Source organism: Erythrolamprus reginae, chromosome 3 (assembly GCF_031021105.1).
Source record: "Erythrolamprus reginae isolate rEryReg1 chromosome 3, rEryReg1.hap1, whole genome shotgun sequence".
Taxonomy (NCBI): domain Eukaryota; kingdom Metazoa; phylum Chordata; class Lepidosauria; order Squamata; family Dipsadidae; genus Erythrolamprus; species Erythrolamprus reginae.
This window is the reverse complement of record NC_091952.1, coordinates 42,731,434-42,746,456: the sequence shown is the minus strand read 5'-3', so window position 1 is coordinate 42,746,456 and position 15,023 is coordinate 42,731,434. Positions and strand designations below refer to the sequence as shown.

The 15,023-nt window shown below is 38.0% G+C and overlaps 1 protein-coding gene across 1 annotated transcript in view; it reads left to right on the top strand.

The window, feature by feature from the left end:
* The window catches only part of MMP24 (matrix metallopeptidase 24), a 59,664-nt gene that overhangs the window by 19,336 nt on the left and 25,305 nt on the right, over positions 1-15,023 (top strand). Inside the window, exons 3-4 of the mRNA XM_070744973.1 lie at positions 1,716-1,832; positions 10,861-11,165. Coding sequence (XP_070601074.1) covers positions 1,716-1,832; positions 10,861-11,165 — 422 coding nt within the window. The remainder of the gene's footprint in view (positions 1-1,715; positions 1,833-10,860; positions 11,166-15,023) is intronic.

Here is a 15,023-nt window from a genome sequence, read left to right as displayed (position 1 = left end):
AGTTTCACCCACTGAAAATCCATTATGGAGAGAAAACCCATTCTGTACTGGCTGTTTATCCATCTGAAAGTACAGTATTATAAAATTATAAATTTAATAATTATATACAATGAAGCAAAGCTCTCTACTGCCACACTTGGTTGAAGTTCCAGATATGGAATTTTTCACTTTCTTTTTGGAGGGAGAAATCTTGAGCATAGCTGACACCTTGTAATCTGTTCCAAACTACCTAACTCCAAAGCTCAAACTTACTTCTCTAACCTACTTCAAAATTGCCATTTTAATCTATTTTGGTACACATTCTCTAGACCAGGGGTCCCCAAACTTTTTACACAGGGAGCCAGTTCGGACTGTTGGAGGGCCGGACTATAAAAAAAACCACTATGAACAATTCCCTATGCACACTGCACATTCCTTATTTTAAAGTAAAAACAAAATGGGAACATACTATTTAGAGGGGGGGGGAAGAAGTCTGAAATTCATATATGTTTATGTTTTGTTTTAAATTTTCTTTTGTTAACATCTGATTGGCTATAAAAGGTTTTCTTGGCTTATAGAAAAATGTATAAAGAAAGAAGGAAGCACTTTGGCATAATGGGTAATAAGTTAGAAATATAATTGGTGTTGTACTTTTTGAAGGAACATTAAGGAGGGAATTTAATTAAAAGAAAATGAATGTAACTGGATGACAAAATTAGAAAAAAAACTTTTTTGATGATTGATATTAGTTACTAATATTGCATTTTTTTCATTGAAAATTAGATGGTACGCTGTGTTATTTGAATGTATGCTAAGAGAATTTTTTTAAAAAAATTACCCCCCAAAACAGTCCTTCCTTCCTCTGTCCCTCCATTCCTTCCTTCCTTCCTTCCTTCCTTCCTTCCTTCCTTCCTTCCTTCCTTCCTTCCTTCCTCTCCACTTCTATTTCCCTCACCTTCTTTCCCTTTTCTTTCTTTCTCTCTCTCTTTTCCCTCTCTCTCACAAAACCTCTGTGCCCGGCCATGAACTTGAGGGGGTGAGTCTCTCTCTCTGCTGAAAAAATGAGACTCCCCACAAGTCAACTTATGGGAAAGGTGGAGAGAGGGCAAGGTGACAGCTCTGGTGTAGGCACAAGTCTACGCCGCTTTTACCCCAGGGCGCTGCTTCTGCGCACAGATGGCAAGGCCATCCAAGCGCTGCCTCATGTTTCCTGGGGGGGGGGGGTTGATTCCTGTTTCTTCCTGGTAGCGGGAAGAATATTGGTAGGAGTGGGTGGGGCATGGTCCTCAGACATAGCCGGAGAAGCTGGGTGGGGCTCAGAGCCCACGGGGGTTTCTCCCGTCCGACAGCAGATCAGCTGTTGGGCGGGAGAAATGGTGCCGGCTCTAGGAGTTTATTTTTTGCCTGCGCGGCCATGCGACCACACAGGCTAGAGGGAACAGTGGCCAGGAGCACAGAATATGAATGCATCCTGTGCTCCTGTCATCACCCGCTGGCCGGATAAATGGCCTCAGTGGGCCGCATGTGGCCCCCGGGCCATAGTTTGGGGACCACTGCTCTAGACTGACCAGAACTTTAGTCTCAGCCCTTACCTTGCCAACAGGTGGGCAGGCAAGCATGTCCAAACTGACTGGAGATCTATTTTCAACTACACCAACCAACCAGGCTGAAATGGCCTGAGGCCCTGTTTTTGTACCATTTATTCCTGATTCATCAGGAATCTTTTTACTTTCTAGGTGGATGAAGAAACCTCGCTGTGGTGTTCCTGATCATCCCCATTTAAGCCATAGACGAAGGATTAAGCGATATGCACTTACTGGACAAAAATGGAGGCAGAAGCATATTACTTACAGGTATAATCCAATATGTTAAAAACTGTAATAGAGTTTACACTTTAAATGTTATGTAGTGCCACCAGCCTTGTCATTAGTTCAAATTCCTTGCTCAATGGGAAACTTGACAGGGAATCTAGGAGGTATGGTTTCTATACATCTGGAAACCTAGACATTTTTTAGTATAATTTTTTGTAGTACAGTATATGGTTTCCTGTGAGCTTGCTTATGGATGCAAAACTTAAGTTTGGTGACCCATCCTTTTCAAAAAGTGCATTTTTAAAAGCTTTAGTTTTTATAAATTTAGCTTTCATTGAAAAAAAAGTTTCATATATTCTTCTACATTGAGATTAGTATTGTTACTTGAAGTCTTTTTAGGACTGTAATTAAAATCAATATATAAGTACTTAATTAAATATTAAACATGTAAGAAAAAGAGGAAGAATATCAAATAATGTATATTCATGTGGATCACATTTCATTTACCTATTTTCGATGTCTGTTTCATGGCATTTGAAGTAATTGTCAAGGTGCTTGCTTACTATACAAGAGAAAGCTAAAATATCATTTAATTACTATAATGGGTGAATTTTTGCATTATATGTTCATTTAGATCATATGAATTCAATGCAAATTATTGCTGCCTTCTCTCATACAATTGTAATTTGAGACAGGCAACTACCCAGCTAATGTCCCAATTGCTACTGAATTATTGTGCCTCTCCCTTTCCTGGTCTTGAATAAAATGTATTCAATTATTTGAGCGTAAAAATGCATCTGTTGAGTAGAAGGCAACTATTCCAAATGCAAAATGGACAGTTCAATTGTTTTGATAATGCTTTTTGCCCCAAACCCTGGAAAACTAAAATTTTAAAATTTGGCATTTAAATCCAGGATGGCTTGGATACTTGGATTGATTTATTTGTTTGTTTGTTTCCCATCTTTATTACTTTCCTAAATGACTCGAGGTGGCAAACATACCTAATACCTCTCCTTCTATTTTCCCCACAATCCTGTGAATTGGGTTGGACTGAGAGAGTTGCTGGCCCAAAGTCATCTAGTCAACTTTCACAACTAAGGCAAGACTAGAATTCAGTTTCCTTCTTTCTAGATGGATTCTATAATTACTAGATGAAACTGACTCTTAAAAGAATTAAGGTCAAGGATTCCTGAATTGCTAAAAGTCAGGTTAGATGTTTCAAATTTCATTAGGATTAGAAATACCATTAGAGGAAAAAAAAACCTTATGGAACACCCATTATAACGTATCTAACTGATTAGGAGAAACTGTTAACCTTTAAAATTCTACATGGTCTATAGATCTAAGTATTTCAAAGACTATCCTGATATCTGTGCCTGTATTTCTTAAAATCTTTATGGTATGTGTGTGTGTGCATTTGTGTGTGTGAGAGAGACTTAGAATGAGAGCTGTCTTCTGAGCACCTTTCAGCAAATTCTGTTGGTCCTTGCAGTAAGCTTCAAAGTGGTTTAATTTTATCTAGTTTTAAAATGAAAACCTTTACAGAATGCATTGATCTCTTTGCTTCTTTTGGTCAAAGACGTTACGCTGTTATTCATTTAGTTAACTGGCTTACTGTATTTAAATTACTGATTATAGATTTTTAATTGAATGTGTGTGTTTCCTACTGTAAGTTGATTGAGAATAGTAGTCTTGAAAATATTTTAAATTTACTTTTGTAAAGAAAATTTCCCTCACAAATTGGTTTTCAACATGAGCTTTGTGAAATTTTGCGAGTTGCATAAAAGGTAGAATGTACATATTTAGGAAATAATGGTAGAGATCTTCATAGCTTACTTAATATAAGCTGTTTGATATTGGAAATAAAAGTGAGTAAGCTATATGAATATTCAGTCATCTGCTGTTGAAAAAATATTGCTTTTGTAACATCATCATGATATGTGCTGTTGTCATAATTAGTAAAAGCTTGAAGATCAGGCTTGATCAACTAATTTTGTTCCAAAGACACTGTCACAATGTGATGGCTCCTTTCTTTTTAAAGCTCTTTAATCTTTTATTTTTTTGCTATCTTTGATTTAGTGTCTGACATGTTATTCTTTCTAAATATAACTCAAAGGTAGCTGTCTTCTCTTACTTTATTCTAGATTTGCAAGATAGAACTGATTACAGTACCAAGTCTCCTTCAGAGAAAATGCTACATGTCAATCTATCTAAACCAGGGGTCGGCAACTATGTCCCTTTACAATCTGTGGACTTTAACTCCCAGAATTCCTGAGACAGCAGTTGAAATCTGCATAAAGGGACCATAAATAAATAAATAAATAGTTGCCCTCCCCTGATCTAAATCAACATTCCTTAGCCCCAGCATGCTAGCTGGAGAATTCTGGGAATTGAAGTCTACACACCTTGAAATTGCTGAGGTTGGGGGACACTGATCTAAATGATCAGTGTTAGTAAATGGCTACATATGTTTTAGTCCCAAAATATATAACAAAGACAAAATTGTTTTTCAATATTATTTTACTGTAGATTTAACTGAGATTAACCAATTCCATTAGTGCTAAGAATGAGCAATGATATGAATGTATGAAATTATCTGTTGAAGCTGAAAAACATTATTGAAAAAACCTACAGATATCAACAAGCTGAAATAGCTATTCAATGGGGACATGCTACAATTTTAAATGTTGCACTTTATGACAATTTATGTAAGTCCAAGATAAAGGCATATGCTATTAAGTATGATGTATAATAAGTAGCTAATCAAAAGCTGCCCTACCACGCCCAACAGTTGTTGCAACATGGGAACCAGTCACTCCCAATCAAGCGAGAGCCATTAAATAAACATACTATAACCACTTGCCTTCAAGGGCCTTCAGCCCCACTTCAAATCTGTACATTCATTCAGAAGAAGAAAAAAAAGTATTGAGTTAAAACCTTGAAAACATATGGAAGAAAATATATAGAAAACACCATTGCACAGCACTGCACAATCAATTATTGTCTTGTCTGCAATAAAGATTCAGATTTAGTCAAGCAGCATCCACTAAGAAGGAAGGGTGGAGAGACCAGTGATTTGCTCTCAACTCCACGAGTGAAAGCTGTCAAACCTGTTAATGTTCAAATTTAGGACTGTGCAATTGAATTGGTTGGATATTCAGAAAAGACATAGAAACATACAAGATTGACGGCAGAAAAAGACCTCATGGTCCCTCTAGTCTGCCCGTATACTATTTCCTGTATTTTATCTTAGGATGGATATTTAAATTCAGTTACTGTGGATTTGCCAACCACGTCTGCTGGAAGTTTGTTCCAAGCATCTACTACTCCTTCAGTAAAATAATATTTTCTCACGTTGCTTCTGATCTTTCCCCCAACTAACCTCAGATCGTGCCCTCTTGTTCTTGTGTTCACTTTCCTATGAAGGCAAGATGAAATATTTCTTGTGTTCACTTTCCCATTAAAACAAGAATTTTTTTTTCTTTTTGCCTAGTTAAAGTTGCCAATTTAGACAGTTTTCAAAGTATTTGGAAAAATAGTACAGAATACTGTTGTTTGGTTCATAACTCAATGAACACAATACCACCATGTTTATTGTTATTACTTGACAAAGCTAGCCACTTTGTCTTTTGTCAGTTTCTTTTCTGATTGCTTTGAGTATCAGGGGTTTATCCAGCTTTTATATCCAGTGTTCAAAATATTTAAGCATTATTATTATTATTGTTGTTGTTATTATTATTATTATTATCATCATCATCATCATTATCATCATCATCATTAATTGGATTTATTTGCCGCCCCTCTCCAAGGACTTGGAGCGGCTTTAGCTTCATAGTTAGTTCTTCCAGTGAAGGATCTGGAGTTACATTGCTGTAACTGAACCATTTGTTGTTCCTCAGGTCCAAGATATTCTCCAGGCAGTACAATTCAAAGGTATCATTTTGATTTTTCTGGAGACCTCACCTACAAAAAGATATTGACAAAATTGAACGGATCCAAAGACGGGCTACAAGAATGGTGGAAGGTCTTAAGCATAAAACGTATCAGGAAAGACTTAATGAACTCAATCTGTATAGTTTGGAGGACAGAAGGAAAAGGGGGGACATGATCGAAACATTTAAATATGTTAAAGGGTTAAATAAGGTTCAGGAGGGGTGTTTTTAATAGGAAAGTGAACACAAGAACAAGGGGACACAATCTGAAGTTAGTTGGGGGAAAGATCAAAAGCAACATGAGAAAATATTATTTTACTGAAAGAGTAGTAGATCTTTGGAACAAACTTCCAGCAGACATGATTGGTAAATCCACAGTAACTGAATTTAAACATGCCTGGGATAAACATATATACAGGAAATAGTATAAGGGCAGACTAGATGGACCATGAGGTCTTTTTCTGCCGTCAGTCTTCTATGTTTCTATGTTTCTAACCTTTCTGATAATTCAGCTTTCACTGTTGTTTGCAATAACTAAATAACTAAGAAAAACATAGATCTGATAATTCATACTTTCTTTGTCATTGGATTCTATTTTCATTTCTCTAGGCTTGTAGCCTTCTTCCAAGGAGCAGATGTCTTGTTTCTTTCATCATCCCTGTGAAATTTTGAGCCTAGGAAGATAAAATCTGTTACTCTTTTAACTACTGCTAATCCTTTTCTTCCATCTCCCCCTTTTCTATTTGCATTGAATTGACATTGAGTAGTGACTTAATTTAGTTTTTTAATATCAATATAATATGTATGTATACTAAGCATCAGAGTAGCTTTTGCATTCTCTTCTTTCACTTTAACCTTCAACCAGAAATTCCTTAAGCTTTCCTCGTTATTAGCAAAGTGACATCAGTATATTTGAAGCTGTAATTTCTCCTTGCAATATTAATGCTAAATTCCATTAGTTCTAGTCCAGCATACATTGTGCATATAATTTAATTAAACAAGGTGCCACGATAAAACTACAGCATTCCTTCCCCAATTGTGAATAATTAAGTTGTTTCATATTCCGTTCTAACTGTTGCTTCCTGATTATCATGCAAATTATTCAATAGATCAATGGGATGGCTTTGGTACATATGTTTTAGGACTATCTATAATTATCCCCCTTCGTATAATCAATAAAGCAAAAATTAGCATATCTTAACTACTCAAAATTTCTGCTACTAGTTCTCCAGAATCTGTTAGAACCTGCTGGATTTCACACCTGCCTGTAGTCCATTTAAACTTGCTGTCAATCTTTCCCAGCATTAGGCTCTTCTCCAGTGAGTCCTTCTTTCTTATTAGGTGGCCAAAGTATTTGAGTTTCATCTTCAGGATCTGGCCTTCTAAAGAGCAGTCAGGGTTGCTCTCTAGGATTGACTGGTTTGATCCCTTTGCAGTCCAAGGGACTCGCAGGAGTCTTCTCCAGTACCATAGTTCAAAAGCCTCAGTTATTTGGCGCTCAACCTTTCTTATGATCCAACTTTCACAGCCATACATTACAACTGGAAAAACCATAGCCTTGACCATACGCACTTTGGTTGGCAGGTTGATGTTTCAGTATGCTGTCTAGATTTGCCATAGCTTTCCTCCCCAGGAGCAAACATCTTTTAATTTCTTGGTTGTATCTGTGGTGATCCTGGAACCCAGGAAAATAAAATCTGTCATTACCTTCATTTCTTACCCATCTCTTTGCCAGGAATTGTGAAGGTCAGATGCCATGATCTTAGTTGGAGACAGCCATACTCTGGTAGTTAAGTAACTTGCGCTTCCTTTGGCACTGTTTTTTAACATATTGGAATAAAATGAATTATTTCTAGCTCCTGGCACCTGCTGTATTTTCTGTATATGTTTATAAACCAGGAAATACTTAGAAACATAGAAACATAGAAGATTGAGGGCAGAAAAAGACCTTGTGGTCCATCCAGTCTGCCCTTATACTATTTCTTGTATTTTATCTTAGGATGGATCTATGTTTATCCCAGGCATCTTTAAATTCAGTTCCTGTGGATTTACATTCTTCAAGCTGTTTTCTTTCTTTCTTTCTTTCTTTCTTTCTTTCTTTCTTTCTTTCTTTCTTTCTTTCTCTTTCTCTCTCTCTCTTTCATTTTTTAATGCCGTCCTTCTCATTAGACTCAGGATGGCTTACAATATGTTAGCAATAGCATTTTTCCCCACAGAGCCAGCCTATTGCCCCCCCAAAATCCGGGTCCTCAGTTGACCCCCCTCGGAAGGATGGAAGGCTGAGTCAACCTTGAGCCGGTGATGAGATTTGAACCACTGTCCTTCCGATCTACAGTCACCTTTAGTGGCCTGCAGTCCTGCACTCTACCCACTGTGCCACCTCAGTTTGAGACTCACTGACCACGGAACCACACAGGGACCCCCTCACCCCCCCCCCCATGGAGGATGCTGCTCATTGGCTCCTACTCACTCTTGACGGGCAGGCTGTTCTGTGGGGAGGCAGCCTTTAACTGCATCAACTTGTAAGATTTTACAGCTTTGCTACTATCATCAACTCCTGCCGTTTTGTTTCTAGTGATGTTTCAAGGGTCCATGTAACTTCATTTTCCTGAATATCACTCTCTACTTCAATGATCACACTTATTTTTGATTTAGGGATTTAAAAACAATTATTCTTTATATTTACACAGTCTTCTTTCTTTGTTTTATATTATGCCTATTGTTGCATAAAGGTTTTCTTTGATTTCTATGATTTTCTTAGGAAATAGGAAATAGAATTCTTTAGTGATCAAGTGTGATTGGACACACAAAGCATTTGTCTCTGGTGCATAAGCACTTGGCCTATCCATTCCATTGTTATCCTCAATTTCCTTTCAATGCTTATAATATTCAGATACAACTATTTACTCTTCTCTTGAATATAATATTTAGCTGGGCAATTTTCCCTCTCTTTGTATTGCCTTTTGCTTTCTGCCTTTATTCAGTTATTTTCAGTGAATCAACAGACAGCTGGAGGGTTTCCCTTCCAGCATCATGTTGACACTGCCCTGGTTGTAAATGTCTGTTTAGTTTTTTGGGAAGAATACTGTAGGGTATTTGTCATTTTCTTATTCAGTAAATTGTTTTTACTCCAGCCATTCTGGGAATGTACATTCCAGTGATAAAACTCTAAGTATATTCATTGGGATGTACCTCTCCTTTCCCATTATAAGATAAATGCCAGATACAAGTAACCAGAGTAGCTCTGAGATTTAGGTCAAAGAGATTTCTTTATTGTTTACAGCGGCGGTGTCCCGACTTGACAAGTTTAAGACTTGTGGACTTCAACTCCCAGAATTCTCCAGCCAGCTATGCTAGGCAAGGTGGAAAATTCTGGGAGTTGAAGTCTACAAGTCTTAAACTTGCCAAATATGAAGACCTCTGGTTTACAACAATCCTATCAGACTGCCTGCCTTCCCTTGGGAAAGCCTCAGATAGTCCTAAGTGTTTGATTGTATATGTTCCCTCCCCTTTATTGTCCAAGCTGGAATATCTCTTAACTCCCCCTACAAGACTTTACACTTTTTATAAAAAGGTTTTAGTAAGACAGTAATGAGCTGGATTAGGTTACTTTGGGGTTGTTGTTTTTGTTTACTACTCTATTTCTTTATCATTTTATGTTTTCTACATGATGCTGTGTAGTCCAAAAATATGGGTTTGTATGCCTATGTATGTCAAAAGAAGTATGCCTCTCAATGCTTACTCACAATTACTTGAAAACACAAATGAGGAGGTACTGTTGTTAAGAATTCTAATTAGCCATATGGAAACTTAAATGTTAGTCTGCTATATAGTGATGTTAAATCACTTTGAGGACCTCTGTATAGTACCATGTTTCCCTGAAAATAAGACTGTATATATATATATATATGCAACATGTTTTAGCTGAATAGCTATATATACCGTATTTGAGCCCTGGAATAAGTGCTTAGCCTTATAGCTATGCACTCAAAAGCCCAATTGGGCTTATTATCAGGGGATGTTTTATTTTGAGGGAAATAGGGTAAGTACATAACAGAATGGCCAATTTCCCCCCGGAATGTCCTTGAATGTAATCAATATGCATAGTTTTAATATTCTTTAACCCAAATATCTGTGGTGTAGTATGAGATCTACAAGAAATATTTGATGAATTTAAAGTCACAATTAAAGCACTGGAATTCACTAAAATATCTGTGGCAGGTACTTGGTTATCTAGAAGATGTTATAGATACTCCAGTATGAATATTATTATCTAAATCTAACAAATAATTTAACATCTTTCTGCCATCATCATATTATTCTCAACATCACAGATCTATCTTTTCGATATAATTAAGTATGGACAGACAGAGCTGAATAGCTATTAGCTAAAAGTTGACAAAAACAGTTCTGCGGTATATGTTTCTAATAGAATATTTATCTTCAGTATCATATTTATGGATTCGAAATAGTTTGAATTTAAAACATTTCACAAATTTCTAGTTTTCTGGGACTATTTTTATAAGTTACGTTTATTCTCTCCCTCCCCATATGAATGGGTTAATTAAGGGTCTGTATCGTTATATGGATAAGCATAATTAATTAACCTATTAATATGGGGAGGGAGAGAATAAATGTCCCTTATAAAAATAGTCCCAGAAAACTAGAAATTATGGATAAGGAACCCAATATTATTCTCAGATTCTGCAGTAAATATGTGGAAGATTGAATATTGTGGTAACTTTGCCGCCCAGCCTTGTATCTTCCAAAAAAAATTTAGACTTGAATCCTTAGGCATATTTCAACTATAGTGTATTGGTTTAGTCCAGTGTTTTTCAAACAGGGCAATTTTAAGATGTATGGAGGTTAACTCCCAGAATTTCCCAGCCAGTGTGGAATTTAAAGTTGATACATCTTAAAATTATTGAATGCAGTGTCATATTTCATATATACATTTTACATTAAAATACATAAGAAACATTATAAAACTGTTAATTCATAGCTAAAATACTTTCAAAAGATATGAAAGGTTGCCAGATTTAATGTTGTAATTGTACCAATCCCAAATATGAAAGTTGCTCATGTAAGAAAGCAGTCCTTTGTAAGTTTTAAATAAGCTCTTCTTCTCCTTCCTACAGTGTGCACAACTACACCCCCAAGGTTGGAGAACTTGATACAAGGAAAGCCATCCGACAAGCATTTGATGTTTGGCAAAGAGTGACTCCACTTACCTTTGAAGAAGTTCCTTACCATGAAATAAAAAGTGACAGAAAAGAGGCCGATATTATGATATTTTTTGCTTCTGGTTTCCATGGAGATAGCTCTCCTTTTGATGGGGAGGGTGGATTTCTAGCTCATGCCTATTTTCCTGGACCAGGAATAGGAGGTGACACTCATTTTGACTCAGATGAGCCATGGACACTGGGAAATTCTAACCATGATGGTAAGATCCTGTGTATATTAACAGTATAATGATTGTAAAAGAAGAATTTTAAAATATGTTCTTGATAAGGTTTCAGATTTTTACAAGGAAAATACAGTGGTACCACTATTTAAGAACTTAATTCGTTCCTTGACCAGGTTCTTAAATAGAAAAGTTTGTAAGTAGAAGCAATTTTTCCCATAGGAATCAATGTAAAAGCAAATAATGCGTGCAAACCCATTAGGAAAGAAAAGCTTGGAATTTGGGTGGGAGGAGGAGGAGGAAGAAGAGGAGGAGGAGGAGAGTTGCTGCCGAAGGAAGGTGAGGTGAGGGGAATAAAAAAAAATCCAAAACTTTAAGGCTTAAAAAAAAGAGTTTCCTGCCATTCCCCCTGGGTTTCTCTCTCTGGCGCAGTGTATGGGAGGTGTGTGCTCCTCCTCCCTGCATCAGGGTCTCTTTTTTTTTTAAGCCTTAAAGTTTTGGAAACCCAGGCAGGCGAGAGGGGGGAACCTCCTGCTCCTTTGACTGGCATGTGGCTGCTGCTGCTGCTACCTGCTTCCTTTTCCTTCCGATGCTGAAGGGCTCCCCTCTCCTCTCACTCACTCACTTTGCAGCTGGTGCCTTTCCTTCCCTGTGGTGACTCCTCAGTTTGGCTGAAGCTGAGTTGATCTGGCCGGGGCGAAGCTCCCCCTTTTGCCTTTCCACATCCAGACGCTCTGAGAGGCAACCTTGCGCCGGGTGTATGGGAGGCCGTGCGAGGGAGTCACCATAGCGAAGTGGTCAAAGGCAACATGAGAAAATATTATTTTACTGAAAGAGTAGTAGATCCTTGGAACAAACTTCCAGCAGACGTGGTTGGTAAATCCACAGTAACTGAATTTAAACATGCCTGGGATAAACATATATCCATTGTAAGATAAAATACAGGAAATAGTATAAGGGCAGACTAGATGGACCATGAGGTCTTTTTCTGCCGTCAGTCTTCTATGTTTCTATGTTTCTATGTTTATTCCTTCTCCAAGCGCCCAGAAAAAGGAAAACGCTCTGTTCGCTATGGGTTGCCCAGAGAAAGGAAAATGCTTCATTCTCTCTAGACTGCCAAAGCCTCCTTAAGTGCCACCGAAAGGCTCCTCTGGCAGCCCAGAAAAGCCCAAGATGGCTGGAATTAAAGGGGGAATGGCAGAAAACTGGCCAGGCCTTCGTGCCGCTCTCAAATTTCCTGGGAAATTTTTCTGGGCTCAGGTTCTTAAGTAGAAAATGGTTCTTAAGAAGAGGCAAAAAAATCTTGAACATCCGGTTCTTGTCTAGAAAAGTTCTTAAGAGGCGTTCTTAGGTAGAGGTACCACTGTAGTACCCTCACTCTTATTATAATGGGATTTCTGATGTGAACTCAATCCAAATGTTGGCAATGCTACTGGATAAAACCAGAAAGAGTCTTATTTGGTTGCAGTCAGAAAGAAATATAACAAATAATTATATAGCATTCATTCTTCCAGGCACAGTACTATATTTATAGATTGCTAAAATATACAAAAACATGGTTTTATTCCCTGGAAACAAGGGCAAAGTGAACATGTAAATCCAACTGACATAAACTGTCAAGCGTATGATGTGATGCTGCTAAATGACCAATCTCTGATCTGTTCGTGATAATTCAGAACAATTATTTATTTAGAATAATTATCCATTGAAATATATTACTTGTAATTACTAGACACTTACCACATAAAAGGTTTTAATTGTTTTTTTAAATTTCAGAGGCAAAACTATATGTGATACTAAATTCATTACTGAAAGCATGTTTATTACTTATTTAGTAAAGTGGAGTCATGAACTGCAATTTTAATTCAATAGACTAATGAGTGGGCACTGTTATTTTTTTAAAAAAATATGATTATATGCGTCAAATTCAGTTACCAAAAAAATCCTTCCCATCAACATGATTGCGTTTTCCTTAATCTCGGGTCTTCTACCAGAGGCCTGGCCGTGGGAGAGTTCTGTGCAGGATTTTAGCTGTTCTGAGCATAGTTCCCTCTAAGCTGAGCAGTGAGCAATCGCTCACTTAAAAATCATCGTCAACTCAGAGTTTTCCAAACCTGCCCAGAAGCCGAGAGGGAAAGAGTGAGAGGGAAGGAGAGAGAGAGGAAGAGAGAGAAACAGATAGAAAAAAGAGAGGAAGGAAAAGAGAAAGAAAAAGAATGGGAGTAAGGAAGAGAGAAAGAAAATCAAAATCTAGTTTGAAACTAGCTCAACTATTTAAGTGGCATTTTGATATTGATAGAGTTGCCCTATTATGAGCTCACTGTTATAGACACACAGTACAGTATTTTATTTTGAAATTCTCTGAGGCAAAACAGGGTGGGTTTTTTATTTGTTTGTTTGTTTGTTTGTTTGTTTGTTTGTTTGTTTGTTTCTTTCTTTCTTTCTTTCTTTCTTTCTTTCTTTCTTTCTTTCTTTCTTTCTTTCTTTCTTATTTCTGTGCCGCCCAGTCCCGAAGGGACTGCCGCTCAGACACTATACTTTTCCGCCCACCCCCCAAAAAAAATTAGAGGGAACACTGGTTCTGAGCACTGCAAGCTTCTGAACAGAGAATTCTGATGTTATTCCTCAGCTCTGTTTGAGCCATTCTCCCAGTTTAGAAGTCACAGTCCTGAGTGCTCCCACCATTACTGGGACCACTTTGGCCTTTGCTTTCCACATCTACTCCAGTTCCTCCTTCAGGCCCTGGTATTCCTGCAGTTTCTCATGCTCCATCTGTCATTTGGCACAGTAACATTTGTCATCACTGCTACTGTGTTTCCCCGAAAATAAGACACTGTTATATTAATTTTTGCTCCATCTACATCTTATTTTCGGGGGGTGCCTTATATTTCTCAAATAAGACAAATTCACAGGCAGAAAAGCTGACACCCCCAAAGAAAGTGTGCCGTACAGTACACTGATTATGGTACGGTACCTGTCAGTATGGCACCCACACACACAAACGATGGCACTTATATGGTACAACAGTATACTCCCGCTATTGCAGCTTCCGGCCACCAGAGGAACTACAGTCTACGCACTGTAGTGGAGACTGTAATGGCGGTGAGACAGCAGCAGACTGTGTCTGCTGTACTGGACGGTACAAAGCGATGGAAGGGGCCAGCAGGGGACGCCACATTATTACGGTACCACTATGAACAGCTTTGAATGGTACCGTATGTTTTTCCACCGTACCGTATGTAAACTTGACTACGCCTTATTTTCGGGGGGGTGCCTTATATTAGCAAATTCTGCAAAACCTCTGACATGCCTTACTTTCGGGGTACGTCTTATTTTCGGGGAAACAGGGTATCTTATGGTCTTTGTTTACTGTGGTTGATTGGCCAGGACTTCAATAGATCTTGCAGGCTTGTTTAGATCTGGAAATCCCCTATTGAGGAAGTCTTATTTTCTTCAACCTCCTGTGGGATCTTCAACACCAGCTATTTGATTGTACTATCCAGTGTATGGTATTTCTGCCTGTATCTTTCACCCTGGCACTATCGGCCGCATTGTCTCTGAGGCCTCTTTGCATAGTTTACACTATTTTGTGTGGTAGACCCTTGTCTATGGATCTGCTGCTTAGTGCCTGCTCTTGTACTGCTATGGTCAGTGCCTCTGTGCTATCTTTTAGCCCTTTACAGCTGCTGGTAGAATTTCCTGATGCCTGCTACTTCAGCTATGTGTCAATGGTACATTTCATGCAAGATCTTGTCTTGCCATGGCCCTTCCTCAGACATTCTCTTAGCAATTCGTCTTGGTGTGTCATCTTACTGATGATGTATGCTTTTGATTTCATTCATGACAGTGGCTTTGACATTTACCAGGCCACCAACTGTTTTTTTTTCTGTCTAGTGC